General features: G+C 39.1%; 1 protein-coding gene and 1 pseudogene across 9 annotated transcripts in view; both read right to left on the bottom strand.

Moving 5' to 3' along the window:
* Positions 1-6881: 6881 nt before the first annotated feature.
* Positions 6882-24197, bottom strand: part of CCDC18 (coiled-coil domain containing 18) — a 110923-nt gene continuing 93607 nt past the window's right edge. For 5 of the 9 annotated variants that reach the window (XM_045064875.1, XM_045064877.1, XM_045064873.1 and 2 more), the window contains 2 exons: positions 17683-18150; positions 6884-7348 (listed from right to left, as the gene is read on the bottom strand). In XM_045064875.1, the coding sequence (XP_044920810.1) occupies positions 7334-7348; positions 17683-18150 (483 nt within the window). In that variant the 3' untranslated portion in view covers positions 6884-7333. Of the gene's footprint in view, positions 7349-17682; positions 18151-24197 lie in introns of all 9 variants that reach the window. The other 4 variants (XM_045064872.1, XM_045064870.1, XM_045064878.1 and 1 more) reach the window with 3 other exon arrangements.
* On the bottom strand, positions 18632-18736 carry LOC123387487 (annotated as a pseudogene).

Raw genomic sequence — 24197 nt, 5'->3', positions numbered from 1 at the left:
CTGTGAGGCAGCTGGTGTGCAACAGGGACGGCTGGGCAGGAGGCTGAGGCTCAGGCCCAGGACCTAGAGGTAGGAGTGGGCTAGAAGACTAGAGGTATGTTGACGCATTCACCCAAAGCTCTGGCTTTCCATTTCATCTCTAGGATGCTGATGCTTTCCTCAGACAAGAGTCATTTTGTCCTTGTAGTCATTACATTCAGCTGGCTTTCGATCTTAGTTAATCCATTTTTCATTTTGGTCTGGTTGTTTTTTATCTTTTTTAGTCTTTGTAGTAAGGGTCTTCCATGCTTTTCTGCAGCCCAACTAGTATCCTTATGGTCACTGTTTTAAATATTCCGTATATCTGTTTTGGTTAGATCCCTGGCTATGACCTTCTCTTGTTCTTTCTTTTGGGATGAATTCCTCTTTCTTGGCATTGTAGGTCTCTATCTTCTTCTCTGTGTTGGGAAAGCCTGTTTGGTTTCCTGCTCCTGAGAGTAATGGCTTTATGAACAAGAGGTCATATACTGTCCAGGGCCTGGGACTCTAGGAAAGTGTCTTTGGGGTATGCTGTGTGCCCTCTGCTGCTGTGTTTTAGCTACTCTATGTCTCAGGTCAGGGCTCTCTAGAGTTTCTAACAGCCTGCAGTGGGGAGTGTTTGGACCTTGGCCAGAGTGTGGCAAGTTGTAACTAGGTGTGCTCTGGTCTGCTTGTTGAAAGAGACCTGATACTGCTTCCACTGTAGCTGAAGTTTTGTAGAACTCTATGGTCAGTAGACATGCGTGTGCAGGGTTTTGTGCTGGTCTTCTCGGGGAGGGGCCTACTGCACTGGTCTCATGCATGCTTGCCCAAAAAAAGCTGCACCAGCAGAGTGGGGTGGTGGTGGTCGGGGGGAGGATGGGACCTGGTGCGAGCAAGCTAGGCAGCGAGAATTGGTGCTTAACTGCTTCCTGATGTTGATTCTGCTGAGGGGTGGGGGAGGGGGATGGTGCCAGCCTGCTCTGAGGAGAGTCTGTGCTCACTGCTCTCAGGGAAGCACTTTCTGAGGAGTGAATAATTTCCCCTTCTGCGTTCATGGGCATTTTTCAGATCACTGATGTCGCGTTGTCTCTGGGTTTCTTACCTGACACAGCACTGCACATCCTGGGCTCTACCTCATCCAAGCTTGCTGACTTTTAAAATCCCAAACTTCGGGTCCCTGGGGTGGCTCAGTGGGTTAAGCCTCTGCCTTCAGCTTGGATCATGATCCCAGTTCCTGGGATTGAGCCCCATGTGGGGCTCTCTTCTCAGCGGGGAGCCTGCTTCCCCCCACCCTGCCTGCCTTTCGGCCTACTTGTGATCTCTCTGTCGAATAAATAAATAAATAAAATCTTAAAAAAAAAAAATCCCAAATCCCAACCTGGTGTGGTGGGGATTTCTATCCTCTGGGAAAGGGCTTCACCATGCTGGCACTGCTGCAGGTTTGCTCCAGAAGGGCTGTCTCGTCAGAACTCAGGGGCATGGGGTTTGAAGCAAGCAGGCTAAAGAGCCAGGGTCCTGGTTAGCTGCCCTTGGTAGGTGTGTCTAGACCTATAAGGGGCAGGAAAGGAAATGGTGCCCGCTGTTTTTTTGGTTCCTGGAGAGGCAATGCCCCTTCTCACAGATGTACCCCAAAACGTACAGTTTCTCCCCGAGCTTCTTAGATGTCCTTCAGATTGTGCAGTCTGCCCTCCTCCCCTCCAGGAGGGGGTATCTGTCCTCCAGTCTCCATCCCAAGCCCAGGGACCTCTCAGACTCCAGTCCTGAGCCCAGCTGGCTGCAAAACTCATAAAACTCAGCCCTTCTCATTTTCCCAGCCAGTGGCTTTGGGGAAGTGTTCTCCTCCAACATTCCCCTGTCTACCCCCCAACCCCCGGCCTTTCTCTGTGACCAGGGCTCATTCCCCTCTGCAGCACCCACAACTGGTTTCTCCCCAAACACTTCCTACCTTCCTTGAAGTGGCCTCTTCTCTCCCTCTAGTTATGCAGTCTATCAGCCCTCAGATTGATTTCGTGAGTGTTTAGAATGATTTGATAGTTACGTAGCTGTATTTGAGGCCCGAGGCAAGCCTAGGGCCCTCCTACTATGTCACTATCTTAGCTCTGAACTCTACTTTCTATCTATAGTAGGTTCTTTATGAATAACTGTCACTCTGTAATGTACTCTTTTAATTTTTTTTAATGGTAACTTTGAGATAAGTTTCAAACTTTGATCAAGTCCAGTTTATTAGCTTTTTCTTTTATACTTAGTGCCATTTTGGGTCTTAAGACATCTCTACTTATTCCATGGTCATAAAGTTACTCTCTTGTTTCTTCTAGAATCTTTATAGTTTTAGCTTTTACATTTAGGTGTGTCATCTACCCTGACTTAATTTTAAGATACCTGAGGTAGAGAATGAGGCTCCTTTTTTTTCCCTCCTTAGCTTTCCTTTACCAGGGTGAGGATATTTCCTTCATCCCTTAATTTGTTGAGTCTTTATCATATATGGGTTTTGTATTTTGTTAAAAAGCTTTTTCTGCATCTTTTGATACAATTGTGGTTCCCTCCCTTTATTTCTCTTATTCTGGGCACCTGGGTGGCTCAGTGGGTTAAAGCCTCTACCTTTGGCTCGGGTCATGATCCCAGGGTCCTGGGATTGAGCCCCGCATGGGGGGTCTCTGCTCAGCGGGGAGCCTGCTTCCTCCTCTCTCTCTCTCTGCCTGCCTCTCTGCCTACTTGTGATCTCTCTCTGTCAAATAAATAAATAAAATCTTTAAAAAAAAAAAGGATTATAGTTTTGTGCCACCTGTTGTTCAATGCCTAAAAAGGACTGCCTTGCATGTTTTGTTCAGTTTTATAATCATGTAGGACCTGAGGGCAAGACCAATACCAATAATTCTATTATGGCTATATGTAAAAGGTTCCTACTCAAAGTCCACATTCTTAACTACATTAGTAAATTATCTCTATGATGGGATTCCATATTATAGAAAAAAATGTTAAACACTAGTATGTTGTTTTTTGCCTATTAGAGAGGGAGAGGGCACAAGTTGGGGGAGGGGCAGAGGGAGAGTGAGAGAATCTCAAGCAGACTCCCCACTGAGCATGGAGCCCTGACTTGGGGCTCAATCCCATGACCCTGAGATCATGATCTGAGCTGAAATCAAGAGTTGGATGCCCAACCAAGTCACCCAGGTGCCCTGGAAATACATTTTTAATAATATGGAAAAATATCAGCAGGGATTAAAGAATGAGAGAGATGAAAGGGTAAGAGATTGTTGTCAGAGACTAGGGATGCTGGAATGAAATATTTCATAGATGAAATACATGATAACAAGATCTTACAGGCCTAGATGGCTTAAACAGAATAGTGTAATTTCTATGTTTTGCATAAAGACAAAACAGTGACCTGACAGCCACTGGATTATGGTCTTTGATGGCAAGAACTGGGTGAATGATGATGGAAAATAAGCAAACTTCTAAACAAAGGGAAAACAGGAAAGCAGGACAGGTAAATTTTGAGAAAATGCCATTAGTTCAGTTTTGAATAAATTTTAAGTTTTCTTAGAAATCTATATGACATCCAGGGACTGCCTGGGTAGGCAACTGAAAATACAGATCTGTTGCAAGGAAAATATGGAGATATAGATCTGAAAGTTATTACCATAAAGATTATTATTGAAGCAACAGGACTGGATGAGATGATATAAGAAGAACATATACCTTTAGAGGAGGTAAGAAACCTAAGGTAGAAACCTAGGGAATCCTGATATTTTAGAGTAGGCAGATAAGAATACTAAGAATGGATGTTCAAAGAAGTAAAAGGCAATGTAAAGAGGCAATGTGGCTTTAGTGGTTAAGAGCATGTACTTTGGAGTCAGTTCAAATCCCAGCTATTATAAAGCTACATGACCATGAAAAAAATTACTTAACATTTCTTTGTCTGTTTTCTCTTCTGTAAAGCACAGTGAACAATACTAGCACTTGCCTAATGACAGACAATCGTGATAACTATGGAGGCTCATTCAACACCCAAACTCCTGTCCTCTCAAACTTTATTAGTAAAGAAGACAGCTGGATCAACAAATTTGAGTTAGCTCAACAGAGGAACAGAAAGATTCCCCCTCTCTAACACAGCTACTTCATTTACAAAGAAGTTTCCATTAGTACATAGCTACACAGATATTTCCTACTCCACCTCAATAATAAATATGTAGAACATTATAGAGGCAGGGTTTCTTTCCACTGGAACTTTGGACACAGTGCATGCAGACTATACCAAAGTTATAGGATAAGAGTGGGATTGTGTGTTTTCTCCTACTACTGACTCCGTAAACTTTTCCTCAATAAACTATTTTACACCTATATCATATGGTACTACAGTGTTGTGCTGCATGACTTCCTTGAAAGATATTTCCTTATGACTCTTCCTCTTACTTGTTCCTCATTAAAATACAGTAATACTTGTAAAGAGTTTACAAACCTGCCTGGCACACAGTGTTAGGTAAAGGTTAGCTATTTATTTTTAAAAGGACAATCAGGAGGGGCGCCTGGGTGGCTCAGTGGTTTAAGCCTCTGTCTTCGGCTCAGGTCATGATCTCAGGGTCTTGGGATCGAGCCCCACATTGGGCTCTCCGCTCAGCGGAAGCCTGCTTCCCCCTTTCTCTCTGCCTAGTTCTGCCTTCTCTCTGTCAAATAAATAAACAAAGTCTTAAAAAAAAAAAAAAAAGAAGAAGGAGAATCAGGAAAGACTAGCAATGTTCTAGAGTCAAATCAAGAGATAACAAAGGAGAACTGGTAAACAGTGTCAAATGCTACCAAAAATCAAAGAATGAAAATAGGACACTGGGTGTGGCAACAGAGTTGTAAAAGATTGTATTAGGTTAAGGATTGGGTTGGAAGTAGGGTAAAATAGGGAATATAGAATGGTTTTTCTAAGAAATTTGGTGGCAAAAAATAAAAAAGTGCATAGGTTAGTGTTTTTTTTTTGCTTGCAAGTGACAGAAATCTAATTCGAACGAGCTTTGTAAAAGGACTTACTATAAGAATATTGTGATGTCACAGAAGGCAAGGTCAATCATGTGGCTGAGTCCCAAAAGCATGTGGAACCAGGATCTTCAGCTATTCTTTTTCTTGTTCTTTTCTGTAGGTTTGTTTCACTTTCTCTCCTTCTTTCTCCAGACTAGTTGCATTGCTGCTGGCCCACATGGTAGGAAAGACGACTATCAAAAGCTCTGGAGTTTAACATTTTACAGTCCAAGCATGCAAAAAGATAGAGGAGTTTGTTTGCAGTTTGAGTTTTAAAATTCCTAAGACAAGGGGCATCTGGGTGGCTCAGTGGGTTAAGCCTCTGCCTTCAGCTCAGGTCATGATCTCAGAGTCCTGGGATCAAACCACGCATTGGGCTCTCTGCTCAGCTCAGCAGGGAGCCTGCTTCCCCCCACTGTCCCCCCAACTGCCTCTCTGCTTACTTGTGATCTCTGTCTGCCAAATAAATAATAAAATCTTTAAAAATAAAATTCCTAAGACAAGACTCTGGCCCTTAACCTAAGTGTCTAACCCTGAATGAATCCACAGTAGCCAGGGATGGTAGAGGTGAATGGACTGGAGTATAACATGGCTATTCCTATTGCAAATATGTATGAAATGCAATGGGATGTGGGAAAGTTCAAACAAAATAAGTATGCACTATAAGGATACAGAGTATTTTTTTGAGAAGTAGGTATTATAAAGGTGGGGTTTTAGTTTTTGTTGTTTAGGCCAGGGAAGGGATTTGAACATATTTATAGGAATGGGAGAAACCAAAGGGATAGGATTAAAGATAAAGGACAAGGCATGGGTTATTTGAGAGAGTAAAATCTGAGAATCAAAGGGAAAGAATGGAATTTACAAGTACAAGGACTGGCCTTTCAGAGAAATAGGCCTTTATGAGAGGGGAGGGAAGAAAATATGAATGCATGCTGGCATAGGCAGGTCTAGAAAGATGAAGGAAACTAGTGGAAACTGGACCTGAAGATCTCCCATGAAGCATGTGGCTAAGTCACCTCTTGAAAGTATAGGAGATTCAGTAAAGGGGGTAGTTGAAAAGAATAACAAATATTAACATTCCTGTCAAGAGGAAGAGAATGGAAGCTAAAAGGAAGAGGTTAAGGTTTGTCAAAATTAAAAGTCCAGCTCAGACTGGAAACTAAATTAATGAAGGTGTCAGAAGTACAGTCGACTAAGTAATGTTCACTAGTCCATGAACAAGAGCTCATAAGGCACATGATAGAAGGTCAGGGGAAAGGGAAAAAGGGTGTTGGCCAAGAAGACTGAATCAGTAATTTAACTCTTACAGTCAAGTCACTAATGAGTAGCAGTAAAAAGATAAACTTTATTCTACCCCTGACAAGTAATTATAAATTCTGAATTACTGTTATTCAAATAGTACTGTCAACATTAATGGCTTTGCTGCTTACATATTAGAAAAATTCCTAAGGACACATTTATATATGCTTTAAGTATATGGTCTAAAAAAACCAAATTTGAACCCTAGAGCGATTTTTAAATTTGAAGGTTTAAATATGTCATCTTAATTTTGCTGCAGTATTTTTATTCTACCATAAAGCTAGCCATGTATAAATGTGCCCCTAACCCAAAGTCCATCTCCTGATACTTAGAACGAATCAGTTTCTTTGGAACACATACTTATGTCATTATGTAAATAATTCCACCTGTAAAACAGGAATAATAATAGCTTATGTGAGGAGTACCTGGGTGGCTCTGTTGGTTAAGCATCTGCCTTTGGCTCAGGGCATGATCTCAGGGTCCTGGGATTAAGCCCTGCATGATGGGGGGGGTGGTCCCTGCTCAGCAGGAAGCTTGCTTCTCCCTCTCCCTCTGCATGTCACTCCCCCTGCTTGTGCTCCATTAAATTAACACAAAATAAGTTGTGTTAATTTAATGAGTTACTATAAAGCGCTTAGAATAGTGATGGATAAATGGTAAGCACTCAACAAAAGCCAGACATTATTATTAGTACAATTATGAACCCGGGGCAGAATGACTTCTAAATTCTTACTTACTCATTCTAAAAGTAACATATTACTAGAACAATAATTGAAAATATAAATTAGTCCATGTACTTCCTATGCATTTTAACAGTGATTTTTAGATAAAAAACAAAGCAGCAAGTTAAAACAAAATGAGTAATGAATTAACTTTCACAAACAGAATAAGGTTTAGAAGAACTTTAAATATACTGAAATAAAAATTTATTCAAAAGCAATAAATTAACAGCTTCTATGAAGTATGAGCTACATGTAATAAACACAGTACCAAAAATCTCATTTTTCACCACATCAACATCTTCATTTAATTATAAATTTTCTCCCTGGAATAAAAAAAAAAAAGATTAGCTTTTGAAATATTATTAATTTAGCATTAATGTCCACTATAATAATCAGGAGCGTAACTGGAAGCAAGAGTGGGAAGTATTTACTCAATTAAGAAATATGAATCAGGGGTGCCTGGGTGGCTCAGTGGGTTAAAGCCTCTGCCTTCAGCTCAGCGTCCTGGGATCGAGCCCCGCATCGGGCTCTCTGCTCAGCGGGGAGCCTCTTTCCTCCTCTCTCTCTCTGCCTCTCTGCCTACTTGTGATCTCTCTCTGTCAAATAAATAAATAAAATCTTTAAAAAAAAAGAAATATGAATCAGAAAAAGTCAATAATGGACCACATGGAATATAAAAAGCAAGTAATTCTGGTTGGGCAATGGGAGGGAGTGCAAAGTCAAACTAAATTGATATAAAAAAAACAGAAGACATAAATATTTAGACAGTGAGGTCAGACCATGGTTTGAGGGCACAATAAGGAAGATAGATGAAGGGCTACCTGAAAATAGTCAGTGAAAAAGAAGAGAAGTAAGAGAAGGAAGGGAAATGACAAGGAAAAGCCGTGTGCACAAAAAAACAGCACAACATAGAGAAGTAGAGAAATACAGGAAAAAGGCCCGGGAGACTTTTCTTTTTTAAGAGGGAGAGAAAGAGAACAGGCGGAGGTGTAGAGGGAGATGGGGCGGGGGGGGGGGATCTCAAGCAGGCTCCGTGCCCTGCACAGAACCTTTCACAACCCTAAGATCACGACTGAGCTGAAATCAAGAGTTGGACGTTCAACTCATGGAGCCACCCAGGTGCCCCGGGTCCAGGAGATTCTAAAAATATAGGTCAAATACTTTTGTCCTACTTAAGTCAGGGATTTGAAAATGTTACCATGTCCTTAGATATTACCTATAGTCTTTCTTTGCCCTGTTTCTTTCCAGCTCTGTTTTCAGTAGCTGACTTTCTCAGTTCTTATTTTTCATTTTATTGCATGGCATAGGGACCACATTTGTTAACTATTTCTCCTTTTTGGAAATAAGATGGATACAAATAATACTTCTTGTAACTTCCTAATAACCTGTGAATTAGCTAATCAATCAAATTCACAGCACATTATTCCACCATTCAAATCTAAAACAGGAGTTTTTAACTTTATCTCTGAACTCCTTTGATAATGTGTTCAAAATTTTGTGCACGTGTAATTTTTTGTGACTTCTGAAGCTTTTGTCAGCGGCTTTATTGTTAATGGAACTGGAAACAGAGTCAACTGTTAGGAAAATCATTTGGGCTACAAAACAAATAAAAGAGCTAACACTTATTAAGCGCTTCTTACAAAGTAATTTCTAGGTTTTTTTCTGCTGTATCAGTGGACTTTAAAACTGCACCGTTGGTGGGGGCGCATGGGTGGCTCAGTGGCTTAAGTGTCTGCCTTCAGTTTGGGTCATGATCTCGGGGGAATTGAGTCCCCATCGGGCTCTCTACTCAGCAGGCAATCTGCTGCTCCCTCTGCCCTCCCTTCCCACCCCCGTTCTCTCTCTCAAATAAAATCTTTAAAAAATATATAAAACTGCACACTCTGGAGCAGGGCTGGATTAAGCCCAATAATACCCTCAACACAGCCCCAAAATGATACCCCCTCACCTGACCATTGCTTAAAATAAGGAGCTTAATGGTTCTTAACACAGATCAGTGCATGACTTAAATGCCAAATTGTTTTGCTCTCTAGAGAAGTGAAACTCACACCATAAATCAGAAACCAATGTAGTATCTTGAGGACGCCTTCAAATCAAACTTAAACCTGAGTCACTCACTATACCGAAGAAAAAGATACATTAACAGTGCACATTAAATTGCAGCAAGGCAGATAAAGACAATTACAAAACAATCTACTACACTTAAGTGTGGTGGTGAAAGGGTTAAGAGCATTATAGCTAGAGTAAAAACTGGTGCTCCCCTTCCCTTGGTGCCCTAAACTCAAGCTTATTTTCCTTAAAGGTTAATTCAGGGCTGTTCTGGAGTATGCATAAGCAGACATGTAAAGAGGTGAACAGGTTAAGTAACTGGATAAAGGTCAGATACAATCCACCTTTAATCAGAGAGATTATCTTTGTATCTGATTGACATATTTGGGTGGTTTCTTCATGACATCTCATTTAGATAATACTTTCCTTGGCTTAAAAAAGTTTTAACATTTCTGCTTTTAAATCAGAGACCAATGTAATATACTTTCATGTGGGTGAAATGAGCTAAGGACCAGACATGGCCTACAGATCAAGGTTCTACAACCCAATTTTATATGTCATTTTTTTAACATTTATTAATGCAATGTACATATAAATGACCATGAAGTTAGTTAGACAGTAAAATTATAGGAAGTCAAAGTTTCTTTCAATGATAGCAGTCTTGGGCACCTGGGTGGCTCAGTGGGTTAAGCCTCTGCCTTCAGCTCAGGTCATGATCCCAGAGTCCTGGGATCGAGCGCCAGAGCCCCACATTGGGCTCTCTTCTCCGCAGGGAGCCTGCTTCCCCCTCTCTCTCTCTTCCTGCCTCTCTGCCTACTTGTGATCTCTCTGTGTCAAATACATAAAGTCTTTTTGTAAAAAAAATGGTAGCAGTCTTGCTCTGAATTTTCTCACCTTCCATTAAAGACAAAACACACCCCTAATCTATTAGGGCTAGTGGGGAAGGAGCCCCTACAGAGAAAGTATTAAAAAGATGTCTTCAGTCACCTTTCCCTTAAAATTAAGGTTTAATACACAAGTAATGACCATCCAAAAGTTGAATAAAACCCACAGATGAGCATTTGTCAAGCATCAGTCCTAGCATGGGTCCCAAAGGTGTAGTGAATGGAGTTCTGAGCAAACCAAAGAACCAGTCCCTTCTATCAAAGATGAAACTAAGCCAACACATGTAATGCAGTTGAGAGTCATGAGCTATGAGGCCCAGGTGAGATTAATGTTGAGTAGCATTTGTGGTTTATACAATTAAAACTAAGAATATGACTAGCAATAAACAAAACTATATGTGAACAGAATTTAACTTAGGCTGGATTTTCTAAAAAAAAAAAAAAAAAACTGGAGATAACATTTTGCATATTTTAATATGGCTCTGGGCTTCCATTATAACAGAATAGGTAATAGTGCCCACTACAATAGAAGAACCATTTGGTAACTAATTTTTTTTTTAAGATTTTATTTATTTATTTATTTGACAGAGAGAGAGATCACAAGTAGGCAGAAAGAGAAGGAAGCAGGGTCCCTGCTGAGCAGAGAGCCCGATGCGGGACTCGAGCCCAGGACCCTGAGATTATGACCTGAGCCGAAGGCAGCGGCTTAACCCATTGAGCCACCCAGGCACCCACCATTTGGTAACTATTAAGGTAATAACAGTACCAATCAATAAAGATTAAATGAGTCAATTTATGTAAAGCATTTATTTCTTTATTTTTAAAGATTTTATTCATTTATTTGAGAGAGAGAGGGAGAGCGTACAAGTGGGGAGAGGGGCAGAGAGAGAGGGAGAAGCAGACCTCTTTTTAATGGGGAGTCCATGGGCGCCTGGGTGGCTCAGTGGGTTGGGCCGCTGCCTTCGGCTCAGGTTATGATCTCAGGGTCCTGGGATCGAGTCCCGCATAGGGCTCTCTGCTCAGCAGGGAGCCTGTTTCCCCCTCTCTCTCTCTCTCTGCCTGCCTCTCAGTCTACTTGTGATTTCTCTCTGTCAAATAAATAAATAAAATCTTTAAAAAAAAAATGGGGAGTCCAGTGCAGGCAGGGCTGGATCCCGGGACTCTAAGATCAGGACCTGAGCCGAAGTCAGACACCCAACTGAGCCACCCAGATGCCCCTATGTAAAGCATTTAAAATAGTGGCTGGTGGGTGCCTGGGTGGCTCAGTGGGTTAAAGCCTCTGCCTTCAGCTTGGGTCATGGTCCCGGGGTCCAGGGATTGAGCCCCGCATTGGCCTCTCTGTTCCATAGGGGAGCCCGCCCCTCCACCCCGGGCCTGCCTCTCTGCTTACTTGTGATCTCTGCCTGTGAGATAAATAAATAAAATCTTTAAAAAATAAAATAAAATAAAATAGTGGCTGGCAATAAAATCTTTAAAAATAAAATCTTTAAAATAACAGACGAATGGATAAGGAAGATGTGGTCCATATACACTATGGAGTATTATGCCTCCATCAGAAAGGATGAATACCCAACTTTTGTAGCAACATGGACGGGACTGGAAGAGATTATGCTGAGTGAAATAAGTCAAGCAGAGAGAGTCAATTATCATATGGTTTCACTTATTTGTGAAGCATAACAAATATCATGGAGGACAAGGGGTGTTAGAGAGGAGAAGGGAGTTGGGATAAATTGGAAGGGGAGGTGAATCATGAGAGACTATGGACTCTGAAAAACAATCTGAGGGGTTTGAAGTGGCGGGGGGCGCGGTGGGAGGTCCGGGTACCAGGTGGTAGGTATTATAGAGGGCACGGATTGCATGGAGCACTGGGTGTGGTGAAAAAATAATGAATACTGTTTTTCTGAAAATAAATAAATCAATTTAATAAATAAAATAAAATAGTGGCTGGCATATAGTAAATGTGATGTATTACCATGATTACAATATGTCACTGAATTAATCAAGTTTATCCTACATAAAATAAGTTCTATTTACCAGAAATAGACTGTTGCTCATCTAGGACTCTAAGACCATTGGAATAGAGTAGAAGTTCTCAAAGAAAGCAGTGCTCCCCTCCTGGGGAACATTCTGAAAATTTGGTGGTAGTTCTTTTTGGTTGTCACTGCGCTGAGGAGAGCCTGTTGCTGGTATATAACTGAGGACAAAAGATGCAGATATATTTGCAGGGCCATTTCACCCAACAGAACTATCTGTCTGGAAATCCTACTAGACTTCCCTAGTCTCATTTTCCAAGATAATTTTCACATACCTTTCCTGTTCTTAGTCTTCTAGAATCTTACTCTGCCACAGTTCCTAACGTTACTAAGAAAACCTTCACTAAGAAAATAAAGGCATGTGATAAAGAAATTTCTCCCTTCTCACCAAATCTACTCCATGTGTTTCTGTACCCATATATTGCACTTTCTTTCCCACTACATTACATGAACTGTCCCTTCTTTTATCAAAGGCCAGTTCTACTTCTCTGCTGTATTCTCTCTTTTAGCCTACCTTAAGAAGTTTGTGCCTTCTATTCTCTGTCTTGAATTATCATTTTCCCTGTCTACCAGATCACTCTCACCAATCAAATGCTGTTTTATCTCTTATTCTAAAAAAAACAAAACAAAACTCTCTCTTGACATTCCATCTCCCTCATTTCTTTACATCAAAAGAGTTGCCTGTTTTTGGTGTTTCCTTTTCTTCTCCTATTCTCCACTGATCACACTCTAACCAGGCTGCCTTTATCCTGTTACTCTAAAGCCTTTCTCATAAATATCACCAACAGCTTGCACAATGCCAAATATATCAATTATTAATCCTCACTTTATTTAGCAACATTTAATCTTTTCTGAAACATGTGCTATATTACATTTTCCTTATTTTTTCTATGTCTATGTTTAAATCTCAGCTTTATTGGATCCTCAAATTCTTGAGTGCTAAAAATAATTTAGCCTTACTAACTTAGGCTTAATTTGGGAGCTGCTTTTTCTACCTCCACTAATTCCCTGGACTAAATCTAGCATTATGGCTTTAACAACCATCTATATGCTGATACCTCAATTTATAACTTCAGCCTCATTAACCCAGTCATTTGTTTGTCATCTATCTTGGACATCTAATAGAAATCTCAAATTTAATATATCTAAAGTCAATCTTTTGAACTCTCCATGCTTCCAAATCTGCTCATCTCCTAGTATCCCCAATGAGTGAAAGCTTAGTTACTCTTGCCAAAATCTCTGGAGTCTTCCTTAACTTCTGTTTCACTCAAGACCTACATTAAATCCTGTTGGTTCTGTCTTCAAAATGTATCCAGAAATGGAACTATTCTCAACAATTCCACATCTGTCTCCTGCCTACCCCAAATCATTTCCTGTGGGGATTATTATAAGTAGCCTCCTGGATAGTCTCTGCTCTTGCTCCTTTATCATTCATTTTTCCTAAAAGAGCCAGAATGATTCTTTAAAAACATAAGTCAGATAAATGTCACTCCCCTAAGCAGGACCTTCCAATGGCTTCCCATCACACTTCAAATAAAATCCAAAGTTCTCACAGGAGCGGTAACACAGCTGGAGCACCCCCACTCCCACCTTAAAACCCAACAACTAGCATCATCTCTTATCTCCTACTACTTTCCTTCTTGTTTATACCAAACCAGCAATACCTTCTAGCTGTTTTTTGCACCTATCGGGCAGGTCACCACCCCAGGACTTCAGTACCTATTGTTCCCTTTCCTCCAATGCTCTTCCTTCAGATATTGGGATAGCTTACTTCTGACTTCCTACAAGACTCTGATCAAATGTCACCTTCTTAAGACATCTTCCCTGACCACCCTATCTAAAACAGTACCCCCCATCACATTGCATGCTCTTACATATTTCCACCTAGCATTGGAGCATATGTCTATTTATCTGTTTACTAATGATCTCCTCACTAAAACATAAACTCTGTTTGGACAGGGTCTTTGTCATTTCTGTTTATTTCTATAATTCTAGAGCCTGGTGTATACTAGATGCTCAATAAATAATGAAATGGCTGATTAAGTGATAAAAATAAACACAACCTTAGTTTTAAAGGCTATATGAAAACTAATTTTCAGGTATTATATATGATTTTATCAGGCATTATACACAATTGCCTAGTTTACCTCTTGAAATTTCATTTGAAAATTTTATTTAACAAGAATATTACTTAAACAGTGTTTCTTTTTTCCTATTTTTTTTTATTATTATAAACATATATTTTTATCCCCAGGGGTACAGGTCTGTGAATCACCAGGTTTACACACTTCACAGCACTCACCAAAGCACAAACCCTCCCCAATGTCCATAAAACAGTGTTTTGCTTTTAAGTAGTAAATTAAGCTCTTTTCAATGTGGAAAAATGAAGGTCTTTGTCTTGGATCCAATCTAAAAATGCTTTAAAAACTTTTTAGGCCACCAGTGCTATTTTGATATGTTTGAAAATGAAAAAAATGAGCATTGGAAAAAGCTGGATTTCTCTGGAAGGGATTCTTTATTTCTGCATGCAAATTATAGATTAAATGCTTTTAAAAACATATTGAGGGGCACCTGGGTAGCTCAGGTGGTTAAGTGTCTGCCTTTGGCTCAGGTTATGATCTTGGAGTTTTGGGATCAAGTGCTACATCAGGCTCTCTACTCAGCCCAGAGTCTCCTTGTCCCTCTGCCTCTGCCCACCAGCCACTCCCTCCCCCTCCCCGATCCCCTCCCCTCCTTCCCTCCCACCACCTGCCAGGTCCTGCATGCAGGTTCTCTCTTTCTCTCTCCTCCCTCAAATAAATAAAATCTTAAATGTTGAGTGTAAGGTATGTGTAATAGGAACAGAATTGCCTATTTATGATATGCTCAAGGAATAAAAGAAGTAGAAAAATCATGTAAATGAGATACTCTGCTACTGTGGAAGTCTATGAACAAAACAAAGGTCACCTTAATTTTTCACTAGAATGGTTTCCAGGAAGTCTAGAAACACAGTAAGTTTTGGAACTCCAAAAACATTTTCCAGTACAGCTGACCCTTGAATAACATGGGTTGACCTTTGATTAATAGGTTTCAATGGCACAGGTCCACTTATATACTAATTTTTTCAATAAATGTATTGGAACTTTTTTTGGAGATTTGCAGCAATTTGTAAAAATAGAAGACCCTCATAGCCTAGGACTACTGAAAAATTAAGAAAAATTTATGTCATAAGTGCATAAAATATATATAAATTTATTATAAAAAGTTAAGATTTATCAAAATTTATACACACAGAGACTGTATATGGTGCCATCTGCAGTTGAAATGTAAACAAATGTAAAGATGCAGGATTAAATAACTGCATAAAAGTACATATAGTACTACTGTAGTAATCTTGTAGTCACTACCTGTTGTTACTGTGGTGAGCTCAAATGCTGTATTGCTTAAAACACTGTGTGATGTTAATCACAGTTCGTCTCGCCAGTAAAATTACGTATCGCAATAAAAAAATGACCTCTTGCAGTTCTCACATATTTTTTTGGTGTTTAGTGCAGTACCATAAACTTCTGAAAACAGGGGACCCATAGGAAGTGCTGCTAGTGATGTTGGAAGTGCTCCCAAGAAGCAGAGAAGAGTTGTGTCATTACAAGAAAAAACTGAATTGCTTGGTATGTACCATAGATTGAGGTGTGCAGCTGTGGTTGCCCATTTCCAGAAAAATGAATCCAGTGTAAGGACAATTGTAAAAAAATAAAAAAGGAAAATTTGTGAAGCCATCACTATAGATCAGTGGGCATGTATGAAAACCTTGCACTTTTTATCTTGTGTTGAAAATGCAACTTTTATGAGAGTAGAAGAATGCTGTAAGAAAGGCATATGCCTATAAGACTCTAAAACCATTCAAGAAAAAGCAAAGTCATTGTATGATAACTTAGAGCAAACGAAAGGTGAAGGGTCTAAAGCTGGAGAATTTAATGCCAACAGAGAATGGTTTGATAATTTTAGAGATGGGTTTGACCTAAAAAATATCAAGGTAGCCAAGTAGCAGCAGCAGACAGCTCTGGAACACCATTAAAAAAATCACTGAGCAAATGGTGGAAGTTGGATTGGTATCATATAAAAAGAAATGCAAAAGAAAAAAAAAGAAAAAAAATCACCCAGAAATAGTGATGTATTTCCATAAAGCTACACCAAATGGACCTGCCTCTCCTGTCTCCCCTTCCACCTCCTACCCCTTCTGCCTCTGCCACCCTCAGACAATAAGATCAACCCCTCCTCTTTCTCAGCTTACTCAGTGAGAAGACAAAGATGAAGACTTTTATGATAACCCACTTTCATTTAACAAATAATCAAGCTGCATGGTTAATTAACTTACCTTTTGTATGTGTGTTTTCACGTGAAAACCTAGTAATGTATGACAAGAACTGAGAGACATTTCTGTGTCATCATCACCTAAGTACTGATTGTATAGAACATCAGGTGCAAGATTTGTATGGAAGTGGACAGACTATCCTTACATAGATTAAAGGTGAGTAATAGGTAATATAAACTTCATAATGTTTTTTCTTACCATTTTATAACTTCACTTTCAAAGAATAACACCATACAGTGTGCCCTTCTCTCTATTAAATGAAGAAGGTGCACAACAGCTCATCATCACAAGTAAGTGATTTTTAAGAAAATATAACACTGTTTCCAGTGCTGTATTATAAATATGACTAGAATATAGTTTGCCATAAACATTTTATGATTCATCCATTAGTGTATAAGGCTAAGCTACCATAAAGCATTCATATTGCTACTGCTTCCTTTTCTATGCATGAATTATTATACCTACAAATAAATATGAATTTATTTTTTACATTACCTTTTCATTTTTGATATCTAGTGTTAGTTATGTATATAACATCTATAGTGTTTTGTATAAGACAGTACTGATATATGTACTGACAAAATGTAAACAGATGATTTATAAACTTACAGTATCAATAATATCTGGTACTGTAAATGTACTTTCTCATATGATTTTCTTAACATTTTCTTTTCTCTAGCTTCTTTTATTATAAGAATACAGTATATAATACATATAACATACAAACTATGTGTTAAATTGACTGCTTAGCTTCCCAGTAAGGCTTCCAGTTAACAGGCTATTACTAATTAAGTTTTGGGAAAAATCACTGTATGATGTGATTTAACACAATAAAAAAAATTTAAAAAAGTTATATATGGATTTTCAGCTGCACTGGGGTGGGAGAGGGAGGCAGGGGGTCAGTACTCCTAACTCCTGCATTATTCAAGGGTCAACTTTATTCTAGAGTTCAAAATATTTTCCTAAAAGGAGGCAGACTTAGTTCTTTAATCAAATATAGATTATATTTAATTAAATGTATAGGCTGTTTTAATCAAAGTTAATTTTCAAGGCTAAATTTTCTTTCTTTCTTTTCTTTTTTAAAGATTCTGTTTATTTATTTGACAGAGATCACAAGTAGGCAGAGAGGTAGGCAGAGAGAGAGGGGGAAGCAGGCTCCCCGCTGAGCAGAGTCAAGGTTAAATTTTCAAACCTACTTACAATGGATTTTTTTGAACTTTCAATATTTGCATATCACTTAATAGCATGCTTCATTGAAATATATGGATTTTCCTACAAATAACAAAATGATATTCACTGGAGACAAATTATTATAACTTCAAATGTATGACATTACATACCTGAGGTAAACCAGCACCTGTTTGCATAGAAGATTTTTTTAATAATCTCACTTCCTTGTTTATGTATCTTAGCATTCCACTGAGAGTACTGAAGTCATTACTCTCAGAACTATCATCTTCTGGGTCATATGTGAGAGGTTTAAATGAGTCTGACTGGGTATAAGTCAGATCCTTCTGGCTTTCTTCTAATGTTGCAGGCTGTTCGAACTGCATTTTTTTTAAGTCCTGTAGTAATTCTTCAGAAAGATCTTCAACACTACGTGTCTTGAAACTAAGGTCGCTGGCACTAATAGAGCGACGTAGCTTTCTATACTTGAAAAAAGCTGTGTGAGAATGTTTAGCAAGTTTTGGATCTTGAATGTTCGGCATAATTTCTGCTGCAGACGTAAGCAGGGCTGGTAGAAACTTGAGGTCTTCTGCCCTTTCACGTCCAGAAATTTTGGCTTGTAATCTGGTTAATTCTGATTCCTATAGAAAAATAGGCACATAGTAGGTGTTCAGACATTTTTGTTAAAAGAAAAAGTTACTTAGATGTCTTCTGGGAGTCCATGATTTTCTAAGTCAACCTTCTGCCCAGAACACATATTCCTTTTATAACAACCCATGAGACTTTTCCAAGCTCTGTTTAAACCCTTCATTTTGAGACAATTACATATGTTCACTTGAAATATGTTAAAACTATGCTAAGGAATTCCATGAAAACTCGATTTTCCTTATACCAATGTTTTTCGATTTTAAGTGCTAATGATAATAGTATCAATTTCTATTTAAGACTGAAATCTTACATCTAAAAATTTCTCTTCAAAAGTATAATGGTACACTATATTTTGCTAATCTAACATATATATATATACACACACACACACACACACAAAACTACTCCCTTTAAAATTTCTAATAGGAAATAAATTTATGTTAACTATTATGCTTCACATGCCTTCATTACAAGAAAGCTTCATTATACCAGAAATTTTTCAAAGAAAAACCTTTCAATTGGCAATAATCGTACTTTGGATAAACCTCATTGGCTACGATACTGCCACCGCGCAAAGCTCAAAGAAAAACCTTTTAAAAAGTGATTTAGTAAAGACTGATTTATGAAATATTAAACTTCTCATTTCTTTTTTTTTTTTTTTTTTAAGATTTCATTTATTTGACAGAGAGATCACAAGAAGGCAGAGAAGCAGGCAGAAGGCTCTCTGCTGAGCAGAGAGCCTGATGCAGGGCTCAATTCCAGGACCCTGAGATCATGACCTGAGCCTAAGGCAGAGGCCCAGCCCACTGAGCCACCCAGGTGCCCCTAAACTTTTCATTTCTACTATTTTTTCCATGTCCTTCATTTGGATCCTCTGACCCAACTTTAGAATCCAAGAATGAGACTGCGTATACTGAAAAACCATAAAGCCTAAAAAAATGAAGAGGAGACGTAAGTTAATGTTTAGTAGTCTTCTGTTCAAATACATTTTCTGTTTCTTATAGGTATCTATAAAATATATATTTCTAAATCGGTCACTTTTAATCTGATAGTATCTCTTCTTTCTAAAAATACTCTGCTTACTAAAACTGTCATAACCACAGAATACATTACAAAATGAAAGTTTAACATGCTTATTTAAGTACTACTTTCTCTAGGTAAACATTATTTCCAAGTGGCTAGAGTGCCAACTTTTGTAGTAAATCTTATATTTACATTCTGATAATCACAATTAATAAAGTAGCTACAGAGTTAACACATACAGGGTTCTGTGCAGTTGAAATATTTTTTAACTCTAGCCACAGAGTTATCTAGCCATAATTGAGAATTGTGCTATCTTAGCTAAATCGAGTCCATGTAACTTTCAGTTTAACACTTAGCTTTTATAATGAAATATAGTGTAACTGAATACATTAAACATAATTCAACTTATTAAGACTTGCAGAATTTCACTGTTGTGGTCACTATTATATAATAAAGTAATGCCTTTAGGGCTCTCAGAAAATGGTCTAAGCTTTGCCCTTACTCTGGTTAACCTCAAATGATAGGGTATTTGTGAGGGTATTACAGGAAGTGAGCTGAAAAGATCAGTTGTCTCAAACTCTTGTTCTTTCTTCTCCCTCACTTCTGTTTCTGTTCTCTGTCATTTACTGCTGCTGTCAATGGAATTGTTGTCCATTATTTATAGCTACTTCTAATTGTTATAGTTATGCCAGCTTCTGCTCTTGTTAGCTTTTTTTCCTTTCTATTCTCCTTATCTATTCTTCGGTTCAGACTCTAGAGCCAGTTAATATTGACTTTGAGAATTACTGTCAAAAACTTCTGAATAATTAAGTGCAATCCAATTCTATTTATCTCGGTAGTAATAATTAACAAGTGAGCAGAGATAGCTATAACAAAGGATATGCAATCTAGAATCTTTAAATTTTGAGTCAATTTTTTATAGTGAAGTTACATAATTTTATATAATTGTTGTAAATCTCCAGAACACTAGGTATATTCATGTCTCAAAAAAGCACAGAGTGTTCAATCTAAACATAATTTTAGATTATATCTAGGGGCACCTGGCTGGCTCAGTGGAGCATGTGATTATTGATCTCAGGATTGTGAGTTCAAGCCCCATGTTGGGTAGAGAGATTACTTAAAAATAAAATCTTAAAAAAAAAAAAAGATTATGTATATTCAGCTTTCCTTAGTATTGTGAATAACAAGTATGTTACAAAAGGAATTTGAGTGCTCAGCTTAGTAACTAGAAATATTTCTAAAATATTATTTGAATTTTTTTGCTTTTTAATAACTTCTGTTTTGTAATAAAATTATTTATTGCTTCAGAGCTGTTAGTGAACTTTTTTTGTAAGGTCTTAGCTAGCAATGTAAATTTCATACATAGTGGCAGTTCTGAACTAATATTAAATTTTTATCTCTATGTAGCAGTAGTGATATTAATTTCAAATTCTACACTAAACTGCCATAGCTCAGCAGCAATGAGCTATTTGGAAAATAGTGTATAGTAAATTTTTTTTTAATATAAAGGAATTTTGTTTAATGAAAAATGCTCCTACTTGTAGGTACATCAAGGGTGGAACTTTCTAAAGTAAATATAATTAAGTCTGTATTTGAATAAGTTCTAGTCCAAGATGATGACATAAGTGATTCCTCCCAAGACACACTGAATCTACACCTAGTCATGGAGCAATTCCCTCTCAAAGAAGCCAGCTGAGCAACATCCACACACCGGGTTAATGAGAAAATACCTACAAAAGGGCCATTCTGTGGGGGAAACACTTCACTCCCAGCTTCTCCCTGAGGAGTGAAGAGTATGGACCCCACCTCTAACACCCCAACTTTTAAAACTACCATTTGAGGAATGTGTGCTAAAACAGCTAGCTCTAAAAAGCTATTCATGAGACCTACAAGACTAGAGCAAATAGAAAAATAGTTCTTAATGGGCTCACAACAATGTGGTATGGCTGTCTACCAGGGATCAGCACAGAAGAAGCTGGCAAAAACAGTCCACCTCTTCATCTTTCCCTTAATGAGTCTTATTTATGTACTTTAAAAGCTTCTGCCCGAGGGTCAGTTTTCTAATTTAGCACATGTCTAGGAGCACCAGAGCACCAGGTACCCCATCCACCTTTTTCCCTAGAGTCTGCTTCAAATTTCCAGTATCAAAAAAAAAAAATTCCAGTATCTTCTTGAAAGGAGCTTGTACTCATCTAGCATTCAAGCTTTTGAAGCTGTTGCCCAAGGGACTGGCCTCTCTGGACTACATGACTCCGTAGCCAACAGGGTTTGCTTTCATATGTCTAGCAGGACTGTGGCAAACAAAGCAGTTCTTAGTAGGCAGAGGAGCACACCCTCATGCCTAAAAATGTAAGCCCAGCGCTGAGGGAACAAATAATAAAGCCCGTCTCTCAGTTTCTCTCTGTAAGGATCCCAACTACATACTTTCCTGGCTCTTACCCAAGGGTCTAGACTTTAGACAGTCTACATCTAGGTGCTGACTGAGATCATCATACTCTTTGGAATACTGACAAATCATGGCACACCCTCAACTACCAGGATCCACCTAGAACAAAGAAGGCTGAACAATCACAAAGGTTTGAAAAACAATAAGGAACTCAGAACCAGATGATCAATAAGGCATATCTCCTACACAATACCACTCTGTCAAGACTGGGATAGGTGGCTGAAAGCAACACAGAATTGAGAAAAATGAAGAAACAGGGGAATATATTCCATACAAAAAAATAAGCTGAAACTCTAAAAAACAGACCTTAATGAGACAGGAGCAAGTGATTTACCTGATAAAGAGTTCAAAATAACATCATAAAGATGTTTACCAAGTCAGGAGAACAATGCATGAACAAAGTAAGAATTTCAACAGAGACAGAAAATATAAGAAGGTACCAAAAATCACAGAGCATAAGTAGTCACAGAATGAAAATACAGTAACTGAACTGGAGAATTCAACAAAGAGGTTCAACAACAGACTAGATCCAAGAGAAGAAAGGATCAGAGGACCCAAAGGGTAGTGGAATTCGATTAGAGGAGCAAAAGAAAAAAAAATTAAGAAGGGTGAAACCAGCTTAAGGGACTAATGGGACACCATCAAGAGGACCAACATACACATTATAGGGGTCCCCGAAGGACAAGAGAGAAAGGAGCACAAAGTTTAGTTAAAGTAATAGTGGCCCAAAGCTTTTTTAACTTGAGAAAAGAAACAGACATCCAGATCCAGGAAGCCTAGAGAATTCCAGATGTGATGAATCCAGAGATCTAAACTGAAACACTTTATAATTGTCAAAAAACAAAGACAGAGAGTCTTAAAAGCAGCAAGAGAAAAACTACTTACGTATAAGGAAACCCTTATGAGAAAATCAACAGAAAATCTGTAGATAAGAAGAGAATGGCATTACACATTAAAAGTACTGAATGGGGGGAAAAAAGCGTACCAACCAAGAATACTCTTCCTGGCCAAGTTGTCCTTCAGAATTAAAGGATAAAGAGTTTTCCAGACAAGGAAAAGCTGAAGGAATTCATCTCCACTAGACTGGCCTTACACTAAATTTTAAAAGGAATTCTTTAAGCTGAAATTTAAAAATGCTAAATAGTAACAGGAAAACATATGAAAGTTTCAAGCTCATTGGTAAAGGCAAACATATAGTTAAATTCAGAATACTCTAATGTTCCAATTATGGTGGGTAAATCACTAAAACTCTAATACAAAGAGTTAAAAGACATGGGGGTAGTTCCCAGGAAAATGAAGGAGGAGGATTCTAAGCTTACTTCGTCCTATGGATACAACTAGATAACACACACATCAGTGTAACTAATCCAGAAAATGACCTGAAGACTAGCAGAACAGGCTCTCCACTGCTAAGTGTAGAGAAGAGACCCCATAGAAGAGGGTAGGAAGAGAGATGCAGTTGGGAGCCTCAGTGACTAGCAGGATTGTCTGCAGGAGTGAAGGACACTGTGGGCATGGAGAAGGGAGAAGAAGAGCATACTCCATGCCAGAACTCTAGGCTTGGGGACCTGCAATGGGAAGATAAATCCCTTTAACATTTGGCTTTGAAAACCCGAGGGACCCAACTCCATGAGTTCTTACAATCAGTGGGGCTTACCACCTGGAACTTTAAATATCAGCAGGCTGGGGTCTGGGAGAGCTGGAAGGGTAGAGTCCCTATGCTGAAAGAGAGAAACAAATAGTGCCACGGAGGTACAGCATAGAAGCAGCAGTTCGAAAAACTGCCTGGGGTAAAAAGGAAGGAGGTGTGTGTGTGTGTGTGTGTGTGTGTGTGTGTGTGTGTGTGTTGGAGGGACAGGGATCTTTGGGAGATTTCTCCAACAACATAAGAGCTCCATATTTCCCTCCCCTGCCTCCCAGCCTAGAAAAACAGACACCTGTAGGAACCAGGGCAGCACAAACACTCTCCACCTAGCTTGCTAACAGTGTGTCCTGGCCCTGTGTCCACCTGTAGACTCGCCCTATCCAACCTATCCTGGGCAAGAGTATTCAAAAGTGGCTCCAAGTCCCTTCCCAAAGCAGACTAGCAAATACCTTGCTAACACCGTGTACCCTACTGCTGTGTTCTCCTGCAGACCTGCCCTTGACAGGATTCCATCCAAAGTGGTGGTGCAAGTTAGCAGTGCGAAAGCAGCCCTGACAAGGGTCAACACCACTCCAAAGGGACTCCTTGACCAGGAAGAGAGGAAGATAACCACACACACCAGTACAACTGTGGCCCTGTCAGTGGGGTGGAGGCAGACATCTGGTCTGACTGCAGGCCTCACCCACTAACAAAAGCTTCTCAGGGGAACAACACAGAGAACACCCTGCAGATCTGGCAAATGCCTGGTCTGACTCAACTCAAGCCCAAGGCAGCCCCAGACTGGCTGACTACCAAAACAGGGACCAAATCCTGCCCACAACAGGCAAAGAAAGCCATTGGAGACTACTGGACTGACGGCAAACGCAGCTTAGCCACAATAGTAGGGCATATATGACACACTTAAGAGGCACCCCTGAAGCACAAGG

The sequence above is a fragment of the Mustela putorius genome, unplaced genomic scaffold (assembly GCF_011764305.1).
Source record: "Mustela putorius furo isolate JIRA1106 unplaced genomic scaffold, ASM1176430v1.1 tig00003853_pilon_pilon_pilon, whole genome shotgun sequence".
Classification (NCBI taxonomy): Eukaryota; Metazoa; Chordata; class Mammalia; order Carnivora; family Mustelidae; genus Mustela; species Mustela putorius.
This window is presented reverse-complemented; position numbering and strand designations above follow the sequence as displayed.